This window comes from Anolis carolinensis, chromosome 3 (assembly GCF_035594765.1).
Source record: "Anolis carolinensis isolate JA03-04 chromosome 3, rAnoCar3.1.pri, whole genome shotgun sequence".
Classification (NCBI taxonomy): Eukaryota; Metazoa; Chordata; class Lepidosauria; order Squamata; family Dactyloidae; genus Anolis; species Anolis carolinensis.
The window spans coordinates 244,765,642-244,785,081 of NC_085843.1; the positions used below are offsets into that span (position 1 = coordinate 244,765,642).

Consider the following 19,440-nt stretch of genomic DNA (forward strand, 5'->3'; position numbering starts at 1 on the left):
GATTATTAAAACCATTGCACCATCTTGTGGATTTTTGCAGGGCCTACATCTTCATTCCTTTTCATCAGCCCTTCCTCCCAGAAATAACACTCATCCCCATCTACATTGTCATGCTGAATACTGATTATCTGCTTTGAACTGGATTATGTGGCAGTGTAGACTCATAAAATCCAGTTCAAAAGATATTGTCTGGATTCAGAAACTGGATTATATGGCAGTGTAGATCCAGCTGCAGTGAATCAAAATCAGGGACATGGTTTCAGATTTCAGTAGCCAAGAATAAACCCAGGAAAAAATTCAGACTACTCAGTTAAATTTTAAAAAGGCAATGCATTTTAAGAATATTTTTATGGCTGTTTAAAAAAAAACCCTGATAATGTCACTAGCAATGTTATCAGGCAAGTTATCTTTCAAAAAAGAATGTGTCTCTGGCATACATACCTGATACACAAACCCATTTACTGTATATACTCGAGTATAAGTCAAGTTTTTCTGCCCTTTTTTAGGGCTGAAAAAGACCCCCTCAGCTTATGCTTGAGTATATACGGTACATGTTTGTAATGGATGTATGGATGACTGCTAGATTAAGATATATAGATATACATAAGGAAAGTTTTACATCCACAACTATCCCTTTTCTCATTCAGCCTTTGGGGGGTCAGGGCACCCTCTTAAATAATGTGGAATGTAGTAAATGGAAGCTGATGAGAGAAATAAGAATCACCTAGATTAAAATCCTAAAATAAGCTAATTTAACTTTCATAATAGAAAAATATGTTGCTTGGGATTCAAATTTGCTCATTGTCAGATGAATCTCAGGATGAATTGAGTGCCAGTCTCAACTTGAGTTCTATGTGACTTCTATACAAGGTGACTGATAAGTCCTTTCCTTTATCTGATGTGCTGTTACTGAATTTAGTCCATTATGTCAGGAGAAACAGTTGTAATATTTGAGAATACATTTCTGGACTGCAACTTGCCCCAACCAGAAGGCATGAGTAGTGACTGTGATGGCCATGAGGGAGTTGTAGTTTAACAAAGTAATTTTTGCTAACGGTACAGCAAAGCTAGTAGCAGACCTGCCACCTGCTGATGCCTTTATGATCCTTTTTATGGTTCATGGCTGGCCCTAATAAGTAAATTTCACATGCTTTCCTTGATGAAACAACATTGTATGAAATTTTTTAAAAATCACAATTCCATTGCAGTATATTGTATTCTATTTGCTATACAGTCCCTTTAATCCTGTTGGACCACACTGTGTATGTTGTCTTTTTCTTAGGACATTAAGATGCCTGGTGGAGCTTCCTGAGTTAAATATATTCAATGCTCTTAAATCTAACATTAGCCTGATTTTAACTAAATCCAGCATTGACATTTCTCTCTAGAAAGTTCAAGGGCTAATTTCTGATGGTTTCATATATATGGCTAGCTTTAGGCAAACTGTGTTTAACATAAAACTTTTCATAAGCATTTCTTGTTTTCATAAAGGAATTCTATGAGTCAAGTAGCTAGAGAGGTCTCTGTGTGTGGCAAAGAGCACGAAAAGAAAAAGGTATGCAAATGAACCACACAAAACTAGAAACATATGGGCACCATATAACATGCTCTGAAAAGAATGTGCATTTTGTAATGGTCATTTCTATAATATAGAGGGAAATGAGGGGAACATTAAAGAATGACACAATGTTGGCTACTAGCCAAAACTAGCAGAAAGATTTCAAATCATTAATTGCCAGGATACGCTATCTGAAGAATTAAAATTACCTAGTTTTCATTATGAAAGTATGCAGACTTCTTCTTAGAGCTTTCTCTAAATTCTATTTGTTTTATTCCCCCCGCTTCCCCCAAATCAAGCGATCCAATTTTAGAATAAATGAAATGTGAAACAGAATAGCAAGTGGACAGAAATTTTATTTGCAATTTAGTTCAACTTTTATTAAGACCAATATTCTTTTTTTCAAACTCTTTTATTATAGTACTGTTGATACTATATTCATCGCATGTAGTATTGCAGAAGTCATACATCTGTATGTAACTCAGAAACTAACTCAGATATGAAAAACCACTCAGAAAGCAAAATTTTATTATATTTTCAAATGTGAGTTGTGATCATTTTTCTATTAGTATAAAACAATTATTGTACTCAACATTGCATGTGGTTGTTCTATATTCCTACTTATCAAATTCACTGTAAGTTCTGTTTTTAGTAAAAATCGTAAGCAACACTTATTACCTTTACTAGCACTTTAGGTAATTATCTAGGATGAATGCATTGTGAATTATGGATCACTTCATCACAAACATCAATGAGTGTCAACATGTCCTGAATCCTAACTATAGTCTCAATGAGAGTAAATCAATTGATTCAATAAGATTTTCATACGTTTTGATTCATTATTCAGCATTTGATTTAATGAGTCTATACTGACAAAATGTCAGTATTTTGTGACAGTATCACTGTACTATATGTGAAAAAATGGGTTTATAGCCATAAAAATTCATGCAAAAAATAAAAACCAGTTAATCTTAAAGGTGCTGCTACATTCCTTCTTTCCCTTTCCTTCTCCCTTTCTCTTTTTATGCTACTGTAAAATGGTAATCTAACTTTATTCTTCTTCTTTTACCTCCCAATCCACATTCTATTGCCCATAGCCTACATCTGGGTAAAGCAAGAATCCCATAAAAGTAGAATCATTAACATTGTCAGCATAGACGCCATTGTTTTCCTCTTCTCCATATACTTGAAGCCAGACTTCATCTCCAGCTTCCACGTGAAGCAAAACAGAACCAGATGCCTGGTCAACATCATTTTTCTCATACTGATCATAAGTAATGATGATTGCTTTGTCCTTCTTATACAAGCTGACCTTCACATCTGAGGCATATACTGTGAGATGGTACGCAAAATAGTATACTCCAGGGATGATGCACCGGAACTTCCCGGTTGTTGGATCATAGTGATTTTGCTCATTGTAGAGGATCTTTGTAAATTTGATGGGAATATTGGGAAAGGGGACTCTGGTTGTTAAGCCAACACTAAAGGCAGATCGATAAGCAGTAGCACTGTCTCCTTTTACTCCTTTCACCCCAGGGATGCCAGGAAGCCCCGGTACTCCTTGAGGGCCTTCAGCTCCGGCAGATCCTAAAGTTCCGCTATCCCCTTTTGGGCCAGGTGCACCTATGAAGCAAATGGATTTAAATTAGATTGAAATATTCTTCTTCATCCAAAGGCTCCCAGCTGAAAACACCTCACAGAGCTCATCTACATTGATCATTTAATGTGGCTCCAAGTTGACTAAGAACTTGTGCCAGTCTCAAAACATGCATGGTTAGGAGTATAAGTAACTGATTACCCATCCAAGGAGGTCAGTTAGCCTCTTGTTAGCCAGCCATCATAGCAGCTAATGTTGCATAATAATGTCATATTATAATGATACAGTGTAAAATGCCCTGTGTTTCAATTACTTGTATTGTTTTAAACTTTATAGTCTTTTAACATTTTAAAATTGATTTTACTTGTACACTGCCTTGCACTATGTTAACTGTATGGTTCCTCCTGCTTCTTCCTTTTCCTCTCAGTTTTCATTTCTATATCTGACTGATATGCCCAAAGTGTATAGGCAGACAATCTCCTCACAAACTGAAAGAGTGATGGAGGAGTGGGGTCCCATTCCCTACTTCTCCACTTGAAGGTGGTGCAACTGTTGGTCATTCCTCCCTATGGAGTAAGTGAGAAAGAGCATTATGTTGGTAGTTTTTCCTCATTTGTGTCAAATTTGTGACTACTACCATGGCTAGCAAAAGCATTGGCCTTTCATAATATGCCCAATGAACACAATCCTGGCCATTCCTTTGGAATTATTTGAAGAGGGAATGTATGAGCATAACATTTGTAACAATGCTTAGGATTCTGTACTCTGTTTCACTATAATTGTTGTATATTTAAAACTTACAACTAGCTGCTCAATGATCTCATGTTTAGTCAGAAATGACTGCCTGAGTGTTCATCTCAAAGCATGGAGAGCTTTTTGGTATGGATATAGTGAGAACTGGGTAAGTGATTTGAATACATAACTAGTATGTATGCATATGTAGGGGTATTACCCACATCCACATCCTAAAACCACTTTACATTGTGAGAGAGGAGAAACTCCTTCACACACTAAAATAGTATGTCAAGAAGCGTTATCAAAGGATTTCATTGTCCAACAGAAAAGTTTTTTCTCCCACCCTGGACCTTCCACAGATATATAAACCTCCCTTACCTAGTTTCCAATATGCCTCACAGTCTCTGAGGATTCCTGCTATAGATGTGGGCAAAATGGCAGAAGAAAATGCTTATGGAACATAGCCATACAGCCCAGAAAACTCACAGCAACCCAATATGTCAAGGGTTGAATACCTGTCTGGATTTTAACTGATCAGTCAATTATTTGCATATTGCTAAATATGCCATCTGGATTTATGCGCCCTTTCTTGTGAAGAATGAGGCAGATCCATTCATTCATGGAATCTGTATGTCAAGGACAGAACGCCACCAGATAAAGTTCAACACAGTTTATTAAAGTTACAGAACTAAAAAGTGCCCGTATGAAACAAAGGACTAGGCAAACACTTGCCTTCAGTGTAAAAATACACAAAAAAGACTCCGCTGATACTAAAAGCGGTACAAAAGATAAACCGGATTAAACAGGAGTTTAATCCGGGTTAACCAGAAAATGCTTACTTCAGCCTGGCAATTAGAACAAACAAACGCTGATAAACAAAGATTCAAAGAAACATAAAAAGCTGGCAGCAGATTCCTCTCTGCTACATCGAAAGCTGCCAATGAGTAACTAAGGTTGTTACTCCTCCGTGCAACAAACAGAATCCGGATCCAGGCGCTTCAATCAGGGTAGCCACGGTCAGCAGGGTCCCAGTCCGGTCCGAGGTCGAAAGCCAGGTACAGATGTCTTCGGTTCACCAATTCCACCGAAAGCCACAGAAAGGGTAGTCCGAGGTCGTAGTCAGTCAGTCAGTCCAACGTCAATCCAGAATAGGCAATTAATGTCCGTCAAGAAGACGACGGAGGTCCAAGCTAATAAGATTAAACACAGGTTGCACAACAAAAGCCCACACAGTTCCTCCCGCCGTCTATGCCCAGTGTCCTTGGTAACTTACGTATTCAGCAAACGAAACACACCCGTCTTCAGGAAATTCCCAACAAGAGCCCAAGCGTTCGTCCAGATTACCTTGCCCAACGCAATTAGCCCTGGATTCAAGACCCCATTTTATGCCAGTTCACAACTACTCATCGCTATCAGCTGTTACCCTAATTCCAGGTGCCTCATCATCATCATCCTCATCAGAGCTAAAACATCTTTGACTACGCCCCACAGCATCCCCAGCTGTGGATCCCGTTCCATCCCTCCAACTCGTCCACGGGTCCGATCCTGCAACCCGCCAGTCGCTTCCCATGCTATCATTACCAGGAACACCCAAATCCTCCCTCACACGAGTCCATTCCATGTCATCCTCCTCTGAGCTAACCACCTCTTCCTCCATTCCCTCGGTAAAACCCTCAAAGGAGTCTTCGTCAGTTGGTTCTGCAAATAAGTCCCGCAGCCGTTTCCTCTCTCGCTCCTCAAGAGAGTCTGACTCTCGAGGAGTCTTACGACCACGTCTCCCAGTATTGGAGCCATAAGGCTCAACCAGAACACTGTATCCCTTATGGGTTTCATTGTTTCATAAGTTCTTACAGCAGCTTACAGATAATCAAAATTATAATCAAAATAATCATGAAACCTTTTCACTTTCCTCATTCAAGAAGGCAAGGTAGTTTCCAAAATAAAAAAGAGTAAAGGGGAGGATAATTAAGCTTCCATTCCCACAAGACTATGTTCTCCAGTTCTGCAGAAATCCCAAAGAGTTATGAATTAGCAGAGGGAATAAGAACTACAGAACATTAGCATCACTAAATGCTCTATGTCACATCTAGTAAGTAAGTAAGTAACTTTATTCTTATACCCTGCCACCATCTCCCGACAGGGACTCGGGGCGGCTAACAAAACAAATACAACAGTTAAAACACATTAAATAAAACCACAATAAAATCAACACTATAAAACAATACATTACAATGATCATTAAACTCATTTAAAAGTATAAAATGAGTACAGACATAGTAGAATGAACCACCAGGTTAATGGAGGGAGGTAGTATGGAGAGGACATTTGAACTAAAGTGCAGTAATATTGTTATAAAGTGCTGTGGGACAAACAACAAGATGGAAAAATTTTTTAATCATTTACAGGGGATGGGCGTCCAGTCTATATATATAAAAGAGTGATGGCATCACGGCGATGCACAAAACAACAAATCTACAGGCCCCCCAAACTCGAAAATTGGCAACACAATCCATCATCCCCGCCTCCAGTACGAAACAACAAAATATCACACAAACAACAATCACAGGGCCAAAAACCACAACAGACCATGTGCGCCTGCGCCAACACACAATCCTAGAAACGCTTCCCCCGCGCGCGCGCACACACATTCCCCTCGCCCACGCGCTCAACTTCTCCCTCCTCCGGCACCGCCTCCATCTTACAAAAAAACCGCTTCACCAATCCTTCCCTCCACCACCTTCCCCCCAACGGTACACTCCATCCTCCTCCTTCTCTCCAGGCCTCCGAGGTAAACAAACCCAAAAACGGAGAGCCTCCATTCAGCGGCTTCTTCGTCAGCCACCTTTTCCTCTTCCAGACACTATGGCTTCCTTTCTCTCCCCCTCGCTCCTTCTTCCGCCTGCCTCCCGATTCGAGGCGAGATTCCTGAGGGAAGAAGGGAAGAACCACCACCAGCAGCACCTTCCGCCTCAAAATCATTTTCTTCTCCCTTTTCTCCGCACACCCCCTCCCTCTCTCCCTTCCTTCTGCCTTACTGTCTTCCTTTTAGTACTCCTTTCCAAAACTTTCAAATGTTCTCAACTGCTGTGAATCTCAAAGGCTCCTTTAAGAGCCAGCCTCTTTTCTGGGGAAACTACAGTTCCCATCATGCTTTGCCATGCCTCTTCCCCAATGGCAGGGAGAGTTTACAACGTTTCCTTAGCTACTGGATGGAAAACTTCCATTCTTCCTCCTTTGGTTATACAACAGACAACCTTGGGTTATACAAAACCAGCACCTCGTGGCTCAAGTGACTTCACTCCAATCGATATTAAATAACAATCATAAAACAATACATTAATCAGTCAATAAATAGGCAATATACTTTCCTCCTGTTTTTCTCCCAACAGTTTCCAAAAAGCGAACCTCTGAGGATGTGCAAAGTTTATTTTCTCTGCCATTCTGTTCTCTCTATTGTGTATAAGGGGTGGCTTTTAAATACCCCATAATATTATAATGCTATCATAATAATAAGGCTTTTTAATACTCCATACTATAATAATAATAATAATAATAATAATAATAACAACAACAACAACAACAACAACACTTAACCATCATTGGATCTTCAAACCAAATCTCATCAGATTAATTACCATTGAATGACCTTACAACTTCAAACCCTGCCTGCTTCCTACTTAGGGGAATCCTTTCTTGGGAGGAATAATAATAATAATAATAATAATAATAATAATAATAATAATAATAAACCTTTGAAATATAATAATAATATTACATCATAATAATAAACCTTTTAAATATAATAATATTACATAGTAATAATGAAAATAAACCTTTCAAATATAATAATAATATTAAATCATAATAATAAACCTTTGGAATATAATAATAATAATAATAATAATAATAATAATAATAATAATATAATATAATACAGCAGGTTGTATACACACACACACACACACACACACACACACACACACACACACTGGTATATATGGATAACCCATACTCACCATACACCATATATAGGTGTGGGATACATACATATATGGAATATATATAGGCAACTTCAGATTATTTCTATGAGAAACAGAATCTATATACATATACACACATTTGTATATGGATACAACGTACAACAGATGCTCAACGTACAACATATGACTACTTCCTACCAAGGGCAACCCTTTCTTACCCAGCTTAAATACAATTAAATATCCTTTCACCTTCCAACCCTCGCTCCTTCCTACCTAAGCCAAACCTTTCTTGACCACTTTTAATACCATTCAATACCCTTACACCATCAAACCGTACTTCCTTCAGACTTTAACTACTAATGGACTTACTGGAAGTTCACTAGACATGATGTGAGCTCAAGATCACACACAATCTTATCCATTTTCTACATATATACAACCATAACACATATACCACGACTTCCTCATTACTTTATTTTCAACACCACCACACTCCTCCACATCAAGACGTAAAGAACAACACTCTGAAAACAGATGAATTCCACACAAGAAACAAACACAGCCACCTAACACATCCCAACAAACGATTCCCCCACTCAGGAATCACCCAGGCTTTGAGGCTGAAAGGCCATTACATGCCAATCATTCCAGCTAATTGAACCATTCATACTTCCGTCCAAACGACAAAAAAAAAGGAATAACCACAAATACTGCATATTCACAACCTTTTGGAAATGACATATACCAACTACCACCAATTGCTCAATACTTTATTTCCCATATCACCAGGCTTCGCCACAGCAACGCGTGGCCGGGCATAGCTAGTTAATTATAAAGAGGGAACAGTGTGTAAGAAATATATTGATTTAATTTAGGACATGGGGACTGAGTTATTCAAATGCGCAGTGAAAAAAACCAAGTTTTTAACTGCTTTTTAAAAGATGCAAGGGTGGGAGCCTGCCGGATCTCCCTAGGGAGGGAGTTCCAGATCCGGGGGGCAACAACCGAGAAGACCCGCTCCCTTGTCCCTGCCAACCGAGCCTGCGATGGAGGCAGGAGCAAGAGAAAGGCCTCCCCCGATGAACGAAGAGATCATGCAGGTTCATAGGGGGAAACACTGTCATGAAGGTAGGTGGGTCCTGAACCGTTTAGGACTTTATAGGTAAGAACCTGCACCTTGAATTGGGACCGGAAAATAAAAGGCAGCCAGTGGAGCTCCTTAAACAGGGGAGTTGACTGCTCCCTGTAATTCGCTCCCGTTAGCAACCTGGCTGCCGAACGTTGGACTAATTGTAATTTCTGACCTGTCTTCAAGGGCAACCCCACGTAGAGTGCATTGCAATAATCCAGTCTAGAGGTGACTAAGGCATGGACCACCGTGGCCAAGTCAGATTTCACGACGTACGGTCGCAGCTGGCGCACAAGTTTTAGTTGTGACATCTGGGCTTCAGATGTCAGCGCCAAGTCAAGGAGGACCCCCAGACTGCGGACCTGTGCCTTCAGGGGGAGTGCGACCCCGTCAAGCATAGGTTGCCACCCTATACCCGATCAGACATACGACTGACCTCGAGGACCTCTGTCTTGTCAGGATTAAGCTTCAGCTTGTTCGCCCTCATCCAAGCCGTCACAGCGGCCAGACACTGGTTCAGTATCCGAGGGGCTTCCTTGGAGTTTGGTGGAAATGAGTAGTAGAGTTGGGTGTCATCTGGGTAGAGATGGCACCGAACTCAAAAACTCCGTATGACTTCACCCAGCTGTTTCATGTAGATGTTGAAAAGCATGGGGGATAGAATAGAATCTTGCAGAACCCCACAAGTCAATGGCCAGGGGTCTGAGCAGGTGTCTCCCAGCTTCACCAACTGGGAACGGCCCTCCAAGAAGGACAGGAGCCACTGGAGTACAGTGCCCCCGAGACCCATCCCGGAAAGCCATCCCAGAAGGATACCATGGTTGATGGCATTGAAAGCCGCTGAGACATCCAGGAGAACCAGAAGGGACACACTGCCCCTATCTAGCTCTCTGCGGAGGTCATCCATCAAGGTGACCAAAGCCATCTCAGTACTGTGTCCAGGCCTGAAACCAGACTGCGAATGGTATAGAAAATCAGTATTGTCCAAGAATCCCTGGTGCTGAGATGCAACCACCCACTCCAACACCTTTCCCAAGAAAGGGAAGTTGGAGATTGGTCTGTAGTTGTTAAGAATTGAGGAATCAAGGGATGCCTTTTTTAATATAGGCCTAATTTTTGCCTGTTTTAGGCTAGATGGAAAAATCCCTTGCTCCAAGGAGGAATTTATTAAACTCTCGATCCAATTTACCAATCCTCCCTTGGTAAGTTTGATTAACCAAGAGGGGCAAGGGTCTAGGTCAGAGGTGGTCGCTCTCATCTAATTTGGTCCTGGATATCCAGCTGAGAATCCAGCTGATTATAAATGTTGAAACTGTGATTTCTCTTAATGCCTCAGTTTACATCCTAATGTGTGCTGATCAATAGTCAAAGCTTTCTGTGTTGGCCGCAAAGGTAAAGGTAAAGGTTTCCCCCTGACATTAAGTCTAGTTGTGTCCTGCTCCGGGGGGTTGGTGCTCATCTCCATTTCTAAGCCATAGACACCTCCAAAGTCATGTGGCCGGCATGACTGCATTGAGTGCAGTTACCTTCCCGCCGGAGTGGTAACTATTGATCTACTCATATTTGCATGTTTTTGAACTGTTAGGTTGGCAGAAGCTGTGGCTAACAGCAGGAGCTCACCCCCGCTTCCTGGATTCAAACCGCTGATCTTTCAGTCAGCAAGTTCAGTGGCTCAGTGGTTTAACCCACTGCACCATGGGGGGCTCCACACAACATAAGTTAAAACCATAGGATTTAGAAACCATAATAAAACTTTTACATAAAACACCGCTTTTAAAAAAATGAACTATACGATAACAACCAAATAGAACAATTTAACTGTATTATTAAAAGCATTTAGTTATGAAGCCATTATTTTGTGATTATCCTGTCTTCAAAAAAATGTGTATTATTTTATTGCAGCGGTGGGAAATAAAAATTTCTTCAAAGATTAAGTTTCATCTTTCATGGCCTCATTCTAGATTTCTATTATTTCTTATTATCTTTAAAGAAAAGCAAAGAAGAAATACTATATTTAAGTTCCTTTAATAGGAGATCAAAAGGAGAAGATACATAAATGTTGAATGTACTTTTCCTTTTTGATAGAGAACTAGATCTAAACTCAAAAAACTTATAGCTGATATGAAAGCAGTTGATGTAGACACAATGGAAGACTGAAGCTTCTCACCTTGTTCTCCTTTCTCTCCCTTTTCACCGTCCCTTCCATCTCTCCCATCTCTGCCTGGGGCTCCATTGTGGCCTGGGTAACCTGGAGCTCCTGCCATCCAGTTGGCACATGTTTCTCTAGTTGATTGTTGGGGGTCTTCTTCAGCAACTACTTCAAGGTAACAGCAAAGTTTCACCAGAAGCGCCAGTGAGCAGAAAAGGATCCTTGATCTTTGTTCCATGTTGAACCTGGAAATAATGTTTTACTCTATAAGAAAGAATATATGTCAGAAAATCTGTTATTAAAGAACTACAAAATATCTATAGCTTTTCTGGTTGTTGGGGGGGCAGAGCTGTACATGAACATTTAAAGTCTATCATTTGAGCTGTGAGGCAATGGGTAACCAATTGTGTAAGGATAACTCCATATGTAAGTGTGGAGGTACACCATACAGAAGTTACATGGATGTAATGCACCCAGCATGTTTGTAGTTACAAGACCCAAATCCAATTGTTAGTCCCAACTAGTGTAGACCTAATCAACAATGTATCGAATTGTAAGTCAATGCTTACATAAATTAGAGAAGACAGTGAGTCTTCTCTAATGGGAACAATTGCATTTCACCCATTTCCATTCAAACGAAGTTTTCCCCAAGACTTTTTACCGGTTAGCAAAGCCAGAACACGACACAGTATATTTGATAGTCAAATCTGTTCTTTCAAATAATATCCCACTTAAACAGCCATTGACACTATCGTGATCTTCACAATTTCCAAGTTATGTTTTGCTGTTAATGAATTTTACTTGTATGTTTCATTGCTTTCTCTGCTACCATAAGTAATGTGGAATCTTCACCTACACTACAAGTAATGTAGTGTAGGTGAAGCCTTGACATAAGTGGTGTCCTTTGTCCACCATTAGATAGTCTCATACAGATTTTTCTGTACAGTTATGTAATAGTCTAGTTAAGAAGATGTGGTGCAGCTGTGCAAGAGGAAGTAAATGAACAGGAGAGGAAAGTCACAGACAAAATTACTTGGTATTACATGAAGAATCTTAGAACCAACTAGCAGTGGATATTGAGGGACCACTGTCTACTCAAGAAATGTGAAGAAGACAGGGGACTTTGAAGGGCTGATACAAAGGTACTACATAAGATCCTCAACTGTAAAGACAGGCAATTAAATACAAAAGTCAGAATCATCCATGCCATAGATTTCATAGTGAAGGAAGTGAAAATGAAGAGGATCAACTCATCTGAAATGTGGTGCTTGGGGTGAGTTCCATGGATACCATGGACTGCCAATAAGACAAATAACCTGGAACTATCACTAGAATACAAAATAATCAAACTGAGGCCCCTTTCACACTGCCCTTATATCTCAGGCTCTGATCCCAGATTATCTTCTTATCCCAGATTAACTGGTAGTGGAGACTCATATAATCCAGTTTAAAGCAGATAATCTAAGATCAGATCCTGGGATATAGGCCAGTGTAGAAGGGGCCTGAAGTTATTGTACTTTTGACACATTATGAAATGATATCACATGAAAAAAATACTGTCTAATAGAGTAACAAAAAACAATGACCACATTACAAGGGAATAGCCTCAGTTAAGGAAGCCTGAACAGGGCTATGCATAACATGGTTTCTTAGAGTCCTCTCATTCATAACGTCATTATAGGTTGAAGCCAACTTCTCGACAATTAACTAGAGCAATACCCATGGGAGTTCCTGCAGCCAAAATACCTTTCTGAGAAAGAGGCCTTGTTCTAAATTTGAAATGCAACCCGATCTTGCATGTTTACTTAGAAGGAAATCCCATTTTGTTCACCACCATTTATTTCCAAGATAAGTTTTGTTTAAGATTGCAGTTTCAGTGAGAACTATCTATGCAGTATTCTTGGAAATCACAGTCAAGTATCTGGATGCATATGCTGTGCTGATTTGAAGCATTTTTTTTGTCCTAGGGAGGCATTTTGATAATTAGCTCCATCTGATTTATGAGAAGCCAGTTGTTCTAAACAAAGATGAGGCAATGAGGTGACCTTTCAATTCCAGAAACAATATCTTCAGAGTATGCACAACTGAGAATACTTGGCAGATGGTGGAGTACGTATTTGGCAGTGACATACTTGTTCCACTTCATTGCCCTTGTTGCGCCATAACTCGGGGCATATATTTGAGTTCCAGCACAAAGGAAAGACATATTGTATTACAATTGTGCCAGCTCTGTGCAGGTATTCCTACCCAAATGTCTGAATAATTTTGGACTTGCTTTATATCTGGGGTGGACAACATGGGAAGAAGTGGGAAACAGTTTTCTGCCCTAGGACTCTGGGCAGAAATGTGTCCAAAGTACAGTCCTGGGACTCTGCATAGAGCATCACAATTGCCAAAAAGGTGTCTGCTTCTGGATTTGAAAACAAATCCCAGTGTGTAAGGGCGGGGGGGGGGGGGGGGGAACAGACTGTGAGATGTATCCAAGGAGTAAATAACCATTCTTGGAAATATTGGGACAATTGTCTTCTTTTCTGAAAGTAGAGTCCATGCAGTTAGTTCTAAGACACAGAGGAGAGGATTATATTTCATCATCATCATCATTTAATTACTTATTAATCGCCCTCCATCCAAGATGCTCTAGGCGATTTACAAGATAAAAGGATAAAAATACATACATACAAATATTGATATTTTGTCCACTCTTGTATTCTATGCATCCTTTTTTTTATAATATACTTATTTCTGTTAGTCTCAATAAAATTTTACTTCACTAGTTATTCATTAGTTATTTTGTGTGGATTTTTGCAGAGAGTGAGAAAGTTCCTTTCTTGGACTGCAATTCTGTCGACATGTTGTCTGTGTAATTATAGGATTTGCAATCCCCAGAAGTGACTTTTGTGAGCTCTAGATATTCTGCAGAAAGCTCTCACACCCAGCAGTGGCAGCATCGTATAATCACATTATAATTTACAATATGTCATTTGGCAGTTTGGTTAAGTATCCTTCCAATATGTTCTTGTACAAAATGGAATTTTGACACCTGTAAAATGGAATATATGAAAAAGCAACTTAAGGATGATGCGAATGATTACTGCAGATACACATTTACCTAGGAGGAAATCTCAGTGAACTCAATGTGACATATTTCAGAGTACTTATAAACTGGATTGTTAGACTGCAATCTTCTGCATACCTTCTTGGAAAATAAATAGTACTGAACCATTTTGGATTTCCTTCTGAATAAATGTGCATAAGCATGGATGATTGAGTGCACTCTGAGTGCACCCTTGAGATAATTTAGCTGAAAGTGAACTCAATTGAACTCGGTGAGACATGCATCTAAGTAATGTATGTTTTTAAGCTGTGCAGTGCATTTGCAAAACAGAAAGCTGTATTTCACTTTGTATTTCTCACATAATTGTATGAGAATCAATGTGTTTTTAAAAAGTTGATTGTATTCTATAGCGTGTTCAGTTTATAAGAGAGATACGTTTATTGAAAAAGTGTTTTTGTTGTTGTGTGTTTAATACACACACGCACGGTTATGCACATTAGAATAAGGAGGATTATATACTCTCTTTTTTGAATCTCAATAATATGTTTAATAGAACTAGAGTATTGTGTACTGATATTCTTAGCACATTTGCCCATATCATTGTGTATATGGGTGCACCATGCTAGAGAGTTCTGAAAGTTTAGAAATATGACAGCAAACCAAAAGAAATTACCACATTACCACATTAAAGCAGAAGTGAGATTGTCTTAGAAAATACATAATCTGTTTGAATAGTGATGCATAAGGTTATATCAACAACAAAAAGAAAGTCTTCTTACCAGCTGTTTGGATGATGTCCTGAGTTGTTTGCTGTCATATCACAAATGCAGGGGAAAGGATGGTCCAGGCTCTGAATCACTCACAGGAAAGAGGCATTTGGAACTGTCAGTTAAGGTACTGCCCTTTCTATTTGCTGCTGAGCTTGCTATTTCAGTTCCTGATATTGTCTATAACTTTCCCTGCTTAATTCTCAATTTGTCATTTTTTAAATTGTGCTTTAAACTGAGGCTTGAAATTGAAGTAAAATTTAAAGGGATTTTGAAGGGATTTGTATTGCTTTCTTGAAAATTGACCAATTACAAAACAGTTTTTGTGCTACTGAAATAATATGGAGCAGCTAACAAAAGAGATCTTCAAGATTTAAGGTTCAGTGCAAGTTGTGTCTCTTTTATCTAGAAGTCCAAATATTCCAAAGCCCAATGCCTTTTGTTCACAGCCTCCCACTTCTGCCTTTGGGGAAAGGGGGTTAGCAACACAACCAGAAACTGGTTAGAATTTTCCTCAAGAAATCCTGATGGGAGGAAAAGAAAAGGAAGGACAATAAGACTGACAATAAGTTCTACTTTATGCAGTCTTTCTTTGCGCAAACATAGATTGCTATATTGTACACACATGAAAATTTGCATGAAAACCCTTTGCCCTCCAACCCCCCGAAATAATGAGTCAACACAATAACTTGGATTTGAAACTGGGCAACTTTATTGAAAGTTGCCTAATTAACTATTTAATTTATAACTTGAATTTCATTATTTAGAGTCATCTATGAATTTGGTGATGCCTAAAGCACATATTGGTGGTCCTTCCTGACCATCCCTTTAACTGAATTTAGGGCGAAACACCAGGAACCCAATGTAACTAAACCTGGGTAACCTACAGGGAAATGTGGTGGAGAATTCTGCCTCAGGAAAGCATGAGGTCATAGTCTCCCATTCCTAGGCCATAATCGTTTACCCTCATTGGGGCTGTATGAACCCTAGGCAAGGGTTTCCGCTTCTGGCCTACACCAAAACTGAGGTGCCTTGTGGTGCACACTAAAATATGTGATTCCCCTATACATTCCGCCACAGCTCAGGAGCAAATGTCTATTTATTATTATTACTATTTAGCTCCTGGCGCCCCCACCAAAAACACCAAATTACCCTAACCACATTTTGGAGGCAGAATGTTGGATAAGCTGGCAGAATGTTGGATAAGCGAATATGTTGGATAATAAGGAGGCATTAAGGAAAAGCCTATTAATAATCAAATTAGGTTATGATTTTACAAATGAAGCACCAAAACACCATGTTAGACAACAAATTTGGCAGAAAAAGTAGTTCAATCCGCAGTAATGCTATGTAGTAATTACTGTATTTATGAATTTAGCACCAAAATATCACGATATATTGAAAACATTGACTACAAAAATGCGTTGGATAATCCAGAATGTTGGATAAGCGAGTGTTGGATAAGTGAGACTCTACTGTAGCCAAAATACAGTTGCCCCATTCAAACAAATGGATAACATCATTCACATAAAGTTCCAACGTATTGCATTTTATACCACATGACATGTAAAACCATGACTTAGCAAAAAACATCATAGGGCAAAAGTGACACTTTTCCGAGCCACAACCAATTGCCTTCCGTCATCATGCGGCTAAAGTGGCCTACAATATTCACAGATCATGCCAACTGGATTTGAGGCCACACCTCATTCGCCTTGTGCATGGCATACAGAATTTGTAAAGAGGGCTCTGCCGCTCGGCAGCGCTGGATCATTGCCAGCATTGCGTACACCAGAGCATCTCATATGGCCAAACATGGCCAAGGGATAATCGCAGGCCATGACAAGCGTGCATGAAGAAACGCCTCCATCACCTTGTGCATACCATTCAAAACTTGTAAAAATTAGGGCCCTGCCCCTCGGCAGACCCAAATCTAAGCTAGGGCGTAATAGGATAGCTAACAATAACTGCCTATTGAATATGGGAGGGGGGTTGGGCTTATCACACAGGAGAAAACCACCTCAGGCCTGGAGACTGCAGGCTTACCCCACCAACACTACTGGGCCAAAAGTAGGTGCTAACCCATAATAAGGCAATTGGCCACAAGGAGATGGCTAGAGCCCCATGGTCAGGCAGTAAAATAATGCACAACTGGCCCCCATACAAAATAGCTAGCTATCCCAACAACTGTCCATATGCTTAGCAAAAATCGGCCGTCGGGCCTAACCAAGATGGCCGATGGGCCTACATAACAAAGAAAATACCACAGCAGCAACTTAAAATGGCCACCAGCTAGTAAATGGCTTACAGCCAAAACAAAATGGCCACTTGACAAATGTGACAAACCTAAAAACCATCATCACAGTGGTCTTTTGATTTGATGGCTAAAAAGGTCCCTAATTGGTGCGTAGATAAACAAAATAGGTCTTTTGGCCCCCACAAATAGCCTGTGTTCAAACCATATGCCAAATGGCCACAGGTAAAGCTGCAACCCCAGGCCAACGCATGGCGTCTGCTGAAGGAATAATTTATCCCCATGTGGAAGGGAGGGGATATTTAACGAAAGCAAAATTAACTCAAATGAAAAATGGGGGTTGGGAAGGGTCCAGATTATCTGTATTTTGGCCTCATCTTCCCTCCCAAACCCCCAAAGGTAAATTATAAATATTAAAGTAGGGGAAAACCTGATTTTTTAGTAAACAATCAGGGCCAGCTAACACCTCCCAACAAAGGATTCCCCCGGGAAGGAAGCAGCCAGGCTTTGAAGCTGCAAGGGTTTTCAATGCTAATCAAGGTGACCAATTGCAACATTCACACTTGCCTCCAACTGACAAGAGTTCATTCTGTCTCCCACCCTGGACACCATCCCACAGGGAGATATATAAACCCCGCTTGCCTCGTTCCCAACAGACCTCACAACCTCTCGGGATGCCTGCCTTAGACGCAGGCGAAACGTCAGGATAGAATGCTTCTGGAACATGGCCAGGCCGTCCGGAAAACGCACAACCCATTATTATTATTAGTCTATGACTCTCTGGAAGCTTTGGAACAGAGGCTGGGTGGCCGTCTGTCGGAAGGGATTGGATTGTGTTTTTCCTGGATGAAGGCAGAAAGAAAGAAAGAAAGAAAGAAAGAAAGAAAGAAAGAAAGAAAGAAAGAAAGAAAGAAAGAAAGAAAGAAAGAAAGAAAGAAAGAAAGAAAGAAAGAAAGAAAGAAAGAAAGAAAGAAAGAAAGAAAGAAAGAAAGAAAGAAAAGAGGGAGGGAGGGAGGGAGGGAGGGAGGGAGGGAAAGGACGCAACCTTAGCCAAAGGCAACCTCTCCCCCCAAGCTCCCTTAAGTTTATCCCTTGCTCCCTCTTTTCCAAAGCAGCTTCTTCCCCACACAGCACAGACGTCCGCTCTCCTCGACGTTTTGAAGGCAAGTGATAAGAGGGCCGGCTGCTTCCTAGAAGCCCCGCCCCCTTCCAGAACTGCAAACTGTAGATTGTAGCTCCCTTAATCAGTTGTCATGCCTAGGCCCAGAAGCAAATAAAAAGATCTTCAACAATTCCAACTGCTTCTGCCCAGGCCACAGAGTGAGAGAAGAAGAGGCAGGAATAGCTCCATTATATCTAGGTCTAAGGCAGGGGTCCTCAAACGTTTTAAGTGGAGGGCCGATTCACAGTCCCTCAGACTGTTGGGGGGCCGGACTAGGATGAAATAGTCCAAAATTAGGATTGTTGTTGTTGTATGCCTTCAAGTCGTTTCCGACTTAGGTCAACCCTAAGTCTAAAGTTTAGGACAGAGGCCAGGTCAATGACCTTGGGGGGCTGCATCCGGCCCATGGGCCTTAGTTTGGGACGATCTCATAAGACCAAAGGTAAGCAAAGAGATCTCCAAAGACCATCTGGATGGTCTCATAAGACCATAGATAAGGAAAGGGATCCTCTAGATCAGGGGTCCCCAAACTAAGGCCCGGGGGCCACATGTGGCCCATCAAAGCCATTTATCCGGCCCCTGCGGCAGCAGTCCACTGAGGAAGGTGTGTGCAGCACAAGGGAGGAGGGAAAGGCGCATGCCTTTCCCACCTCCTCCCTCGCCTGGTGCACACCTTCCAACACTTTGCTTGTTTATAATGGTATTTCAATTATTATTTATTTAATTATTAATTATTAAGAGGTGCTTTGCTAGTGCTTTTGGTGCACAAAGGCAGAAGGGGTTTGGACCAAATGGCCCAAGGGTTCTCTTCCTACCCTTTTTACTACTACTACTACTACTATTATTATTGACAGAAGGACACAGTATAACACAGCAAATGAGATATATATGCTGGATTTTATATCACAAAATCACAAGTCGAACACTTCTCAAGCATTTAGGACAATGTGATTTATTGTTGTTGTTGTTGTTGTTGTTAATATTAATATTATTATTATTATCAACATTGAGGCTGGGTGGCCATCTGTCAGAGGTGCTTTGCTTGTTATTTGGT

General features: G+C 40.4%; 1 protein-coding gene across 2 annotated transcripts; it reads right to left on the bottom strand.

The window, feature by feature from the left end:
- Nucleotides 1-1,896: 1,896 nt before the first annotated feature.
- LOC100568236 (adiponectin) lies at nucleotides 1,897-18,136 on the bottom strand. Of its 2 annotated transcripts, none has more exons than XM_008106315.2 (4): nucleotides 17,883-18,136; nucleotides 14,983-15,494; nucleotides 11,167-11,393; nucleotides 1,897-3,181 (listed from the first exon to the last, which is right to left on the bottom strand). In XM_008106315.2, exons 2-4 carry the CDS (start codon nucleotides 15,018-15,020, stop codon nucleotides 2,643-2,645), a joined length of 804 nt encoding a protein of 267 aa, XP_008104522.1. In that variant the 5' UTR covers nucleotides 15,021-15,494; nucleotides 17,883-18,136; the 3' UTR covers nucleotides 1,897-2,642. The 2 variants fall into 2 exon arrangements, with proteins under 2 accessions (XP_008104522.1, XP_003218357.1); XM_003218309.3 differs by having other exon boundaries at nucleotides 11,167-11,412; nucleotides 17,883-18,132.
- Nucleotides 18,137-19,440: the final 1,304 nt, after the last annotated feature.

Coding starts and splice junctions, on each gene's coding strand:
- LOC100568236 (XM_008106315.2), bottom strand. CDS start 15,020: ATGACAGCAAACAACTCAGGACATCATCCAAACAGCTG. Junction 11,394..14,982: donor GGACATCATCCAAACAGCTG/GTAAGAAGACTT, acceptor CATTATTTCCAG/GTTCAACATGGAACAAAGAT. Junction 3,182..11,166: donor GGGAGAGAAAGGAGAACAAG/GTGAGAAGCTTC, acceptor TTTGCTTCATAG/GTGCACCTGGCCCAAAAGGG.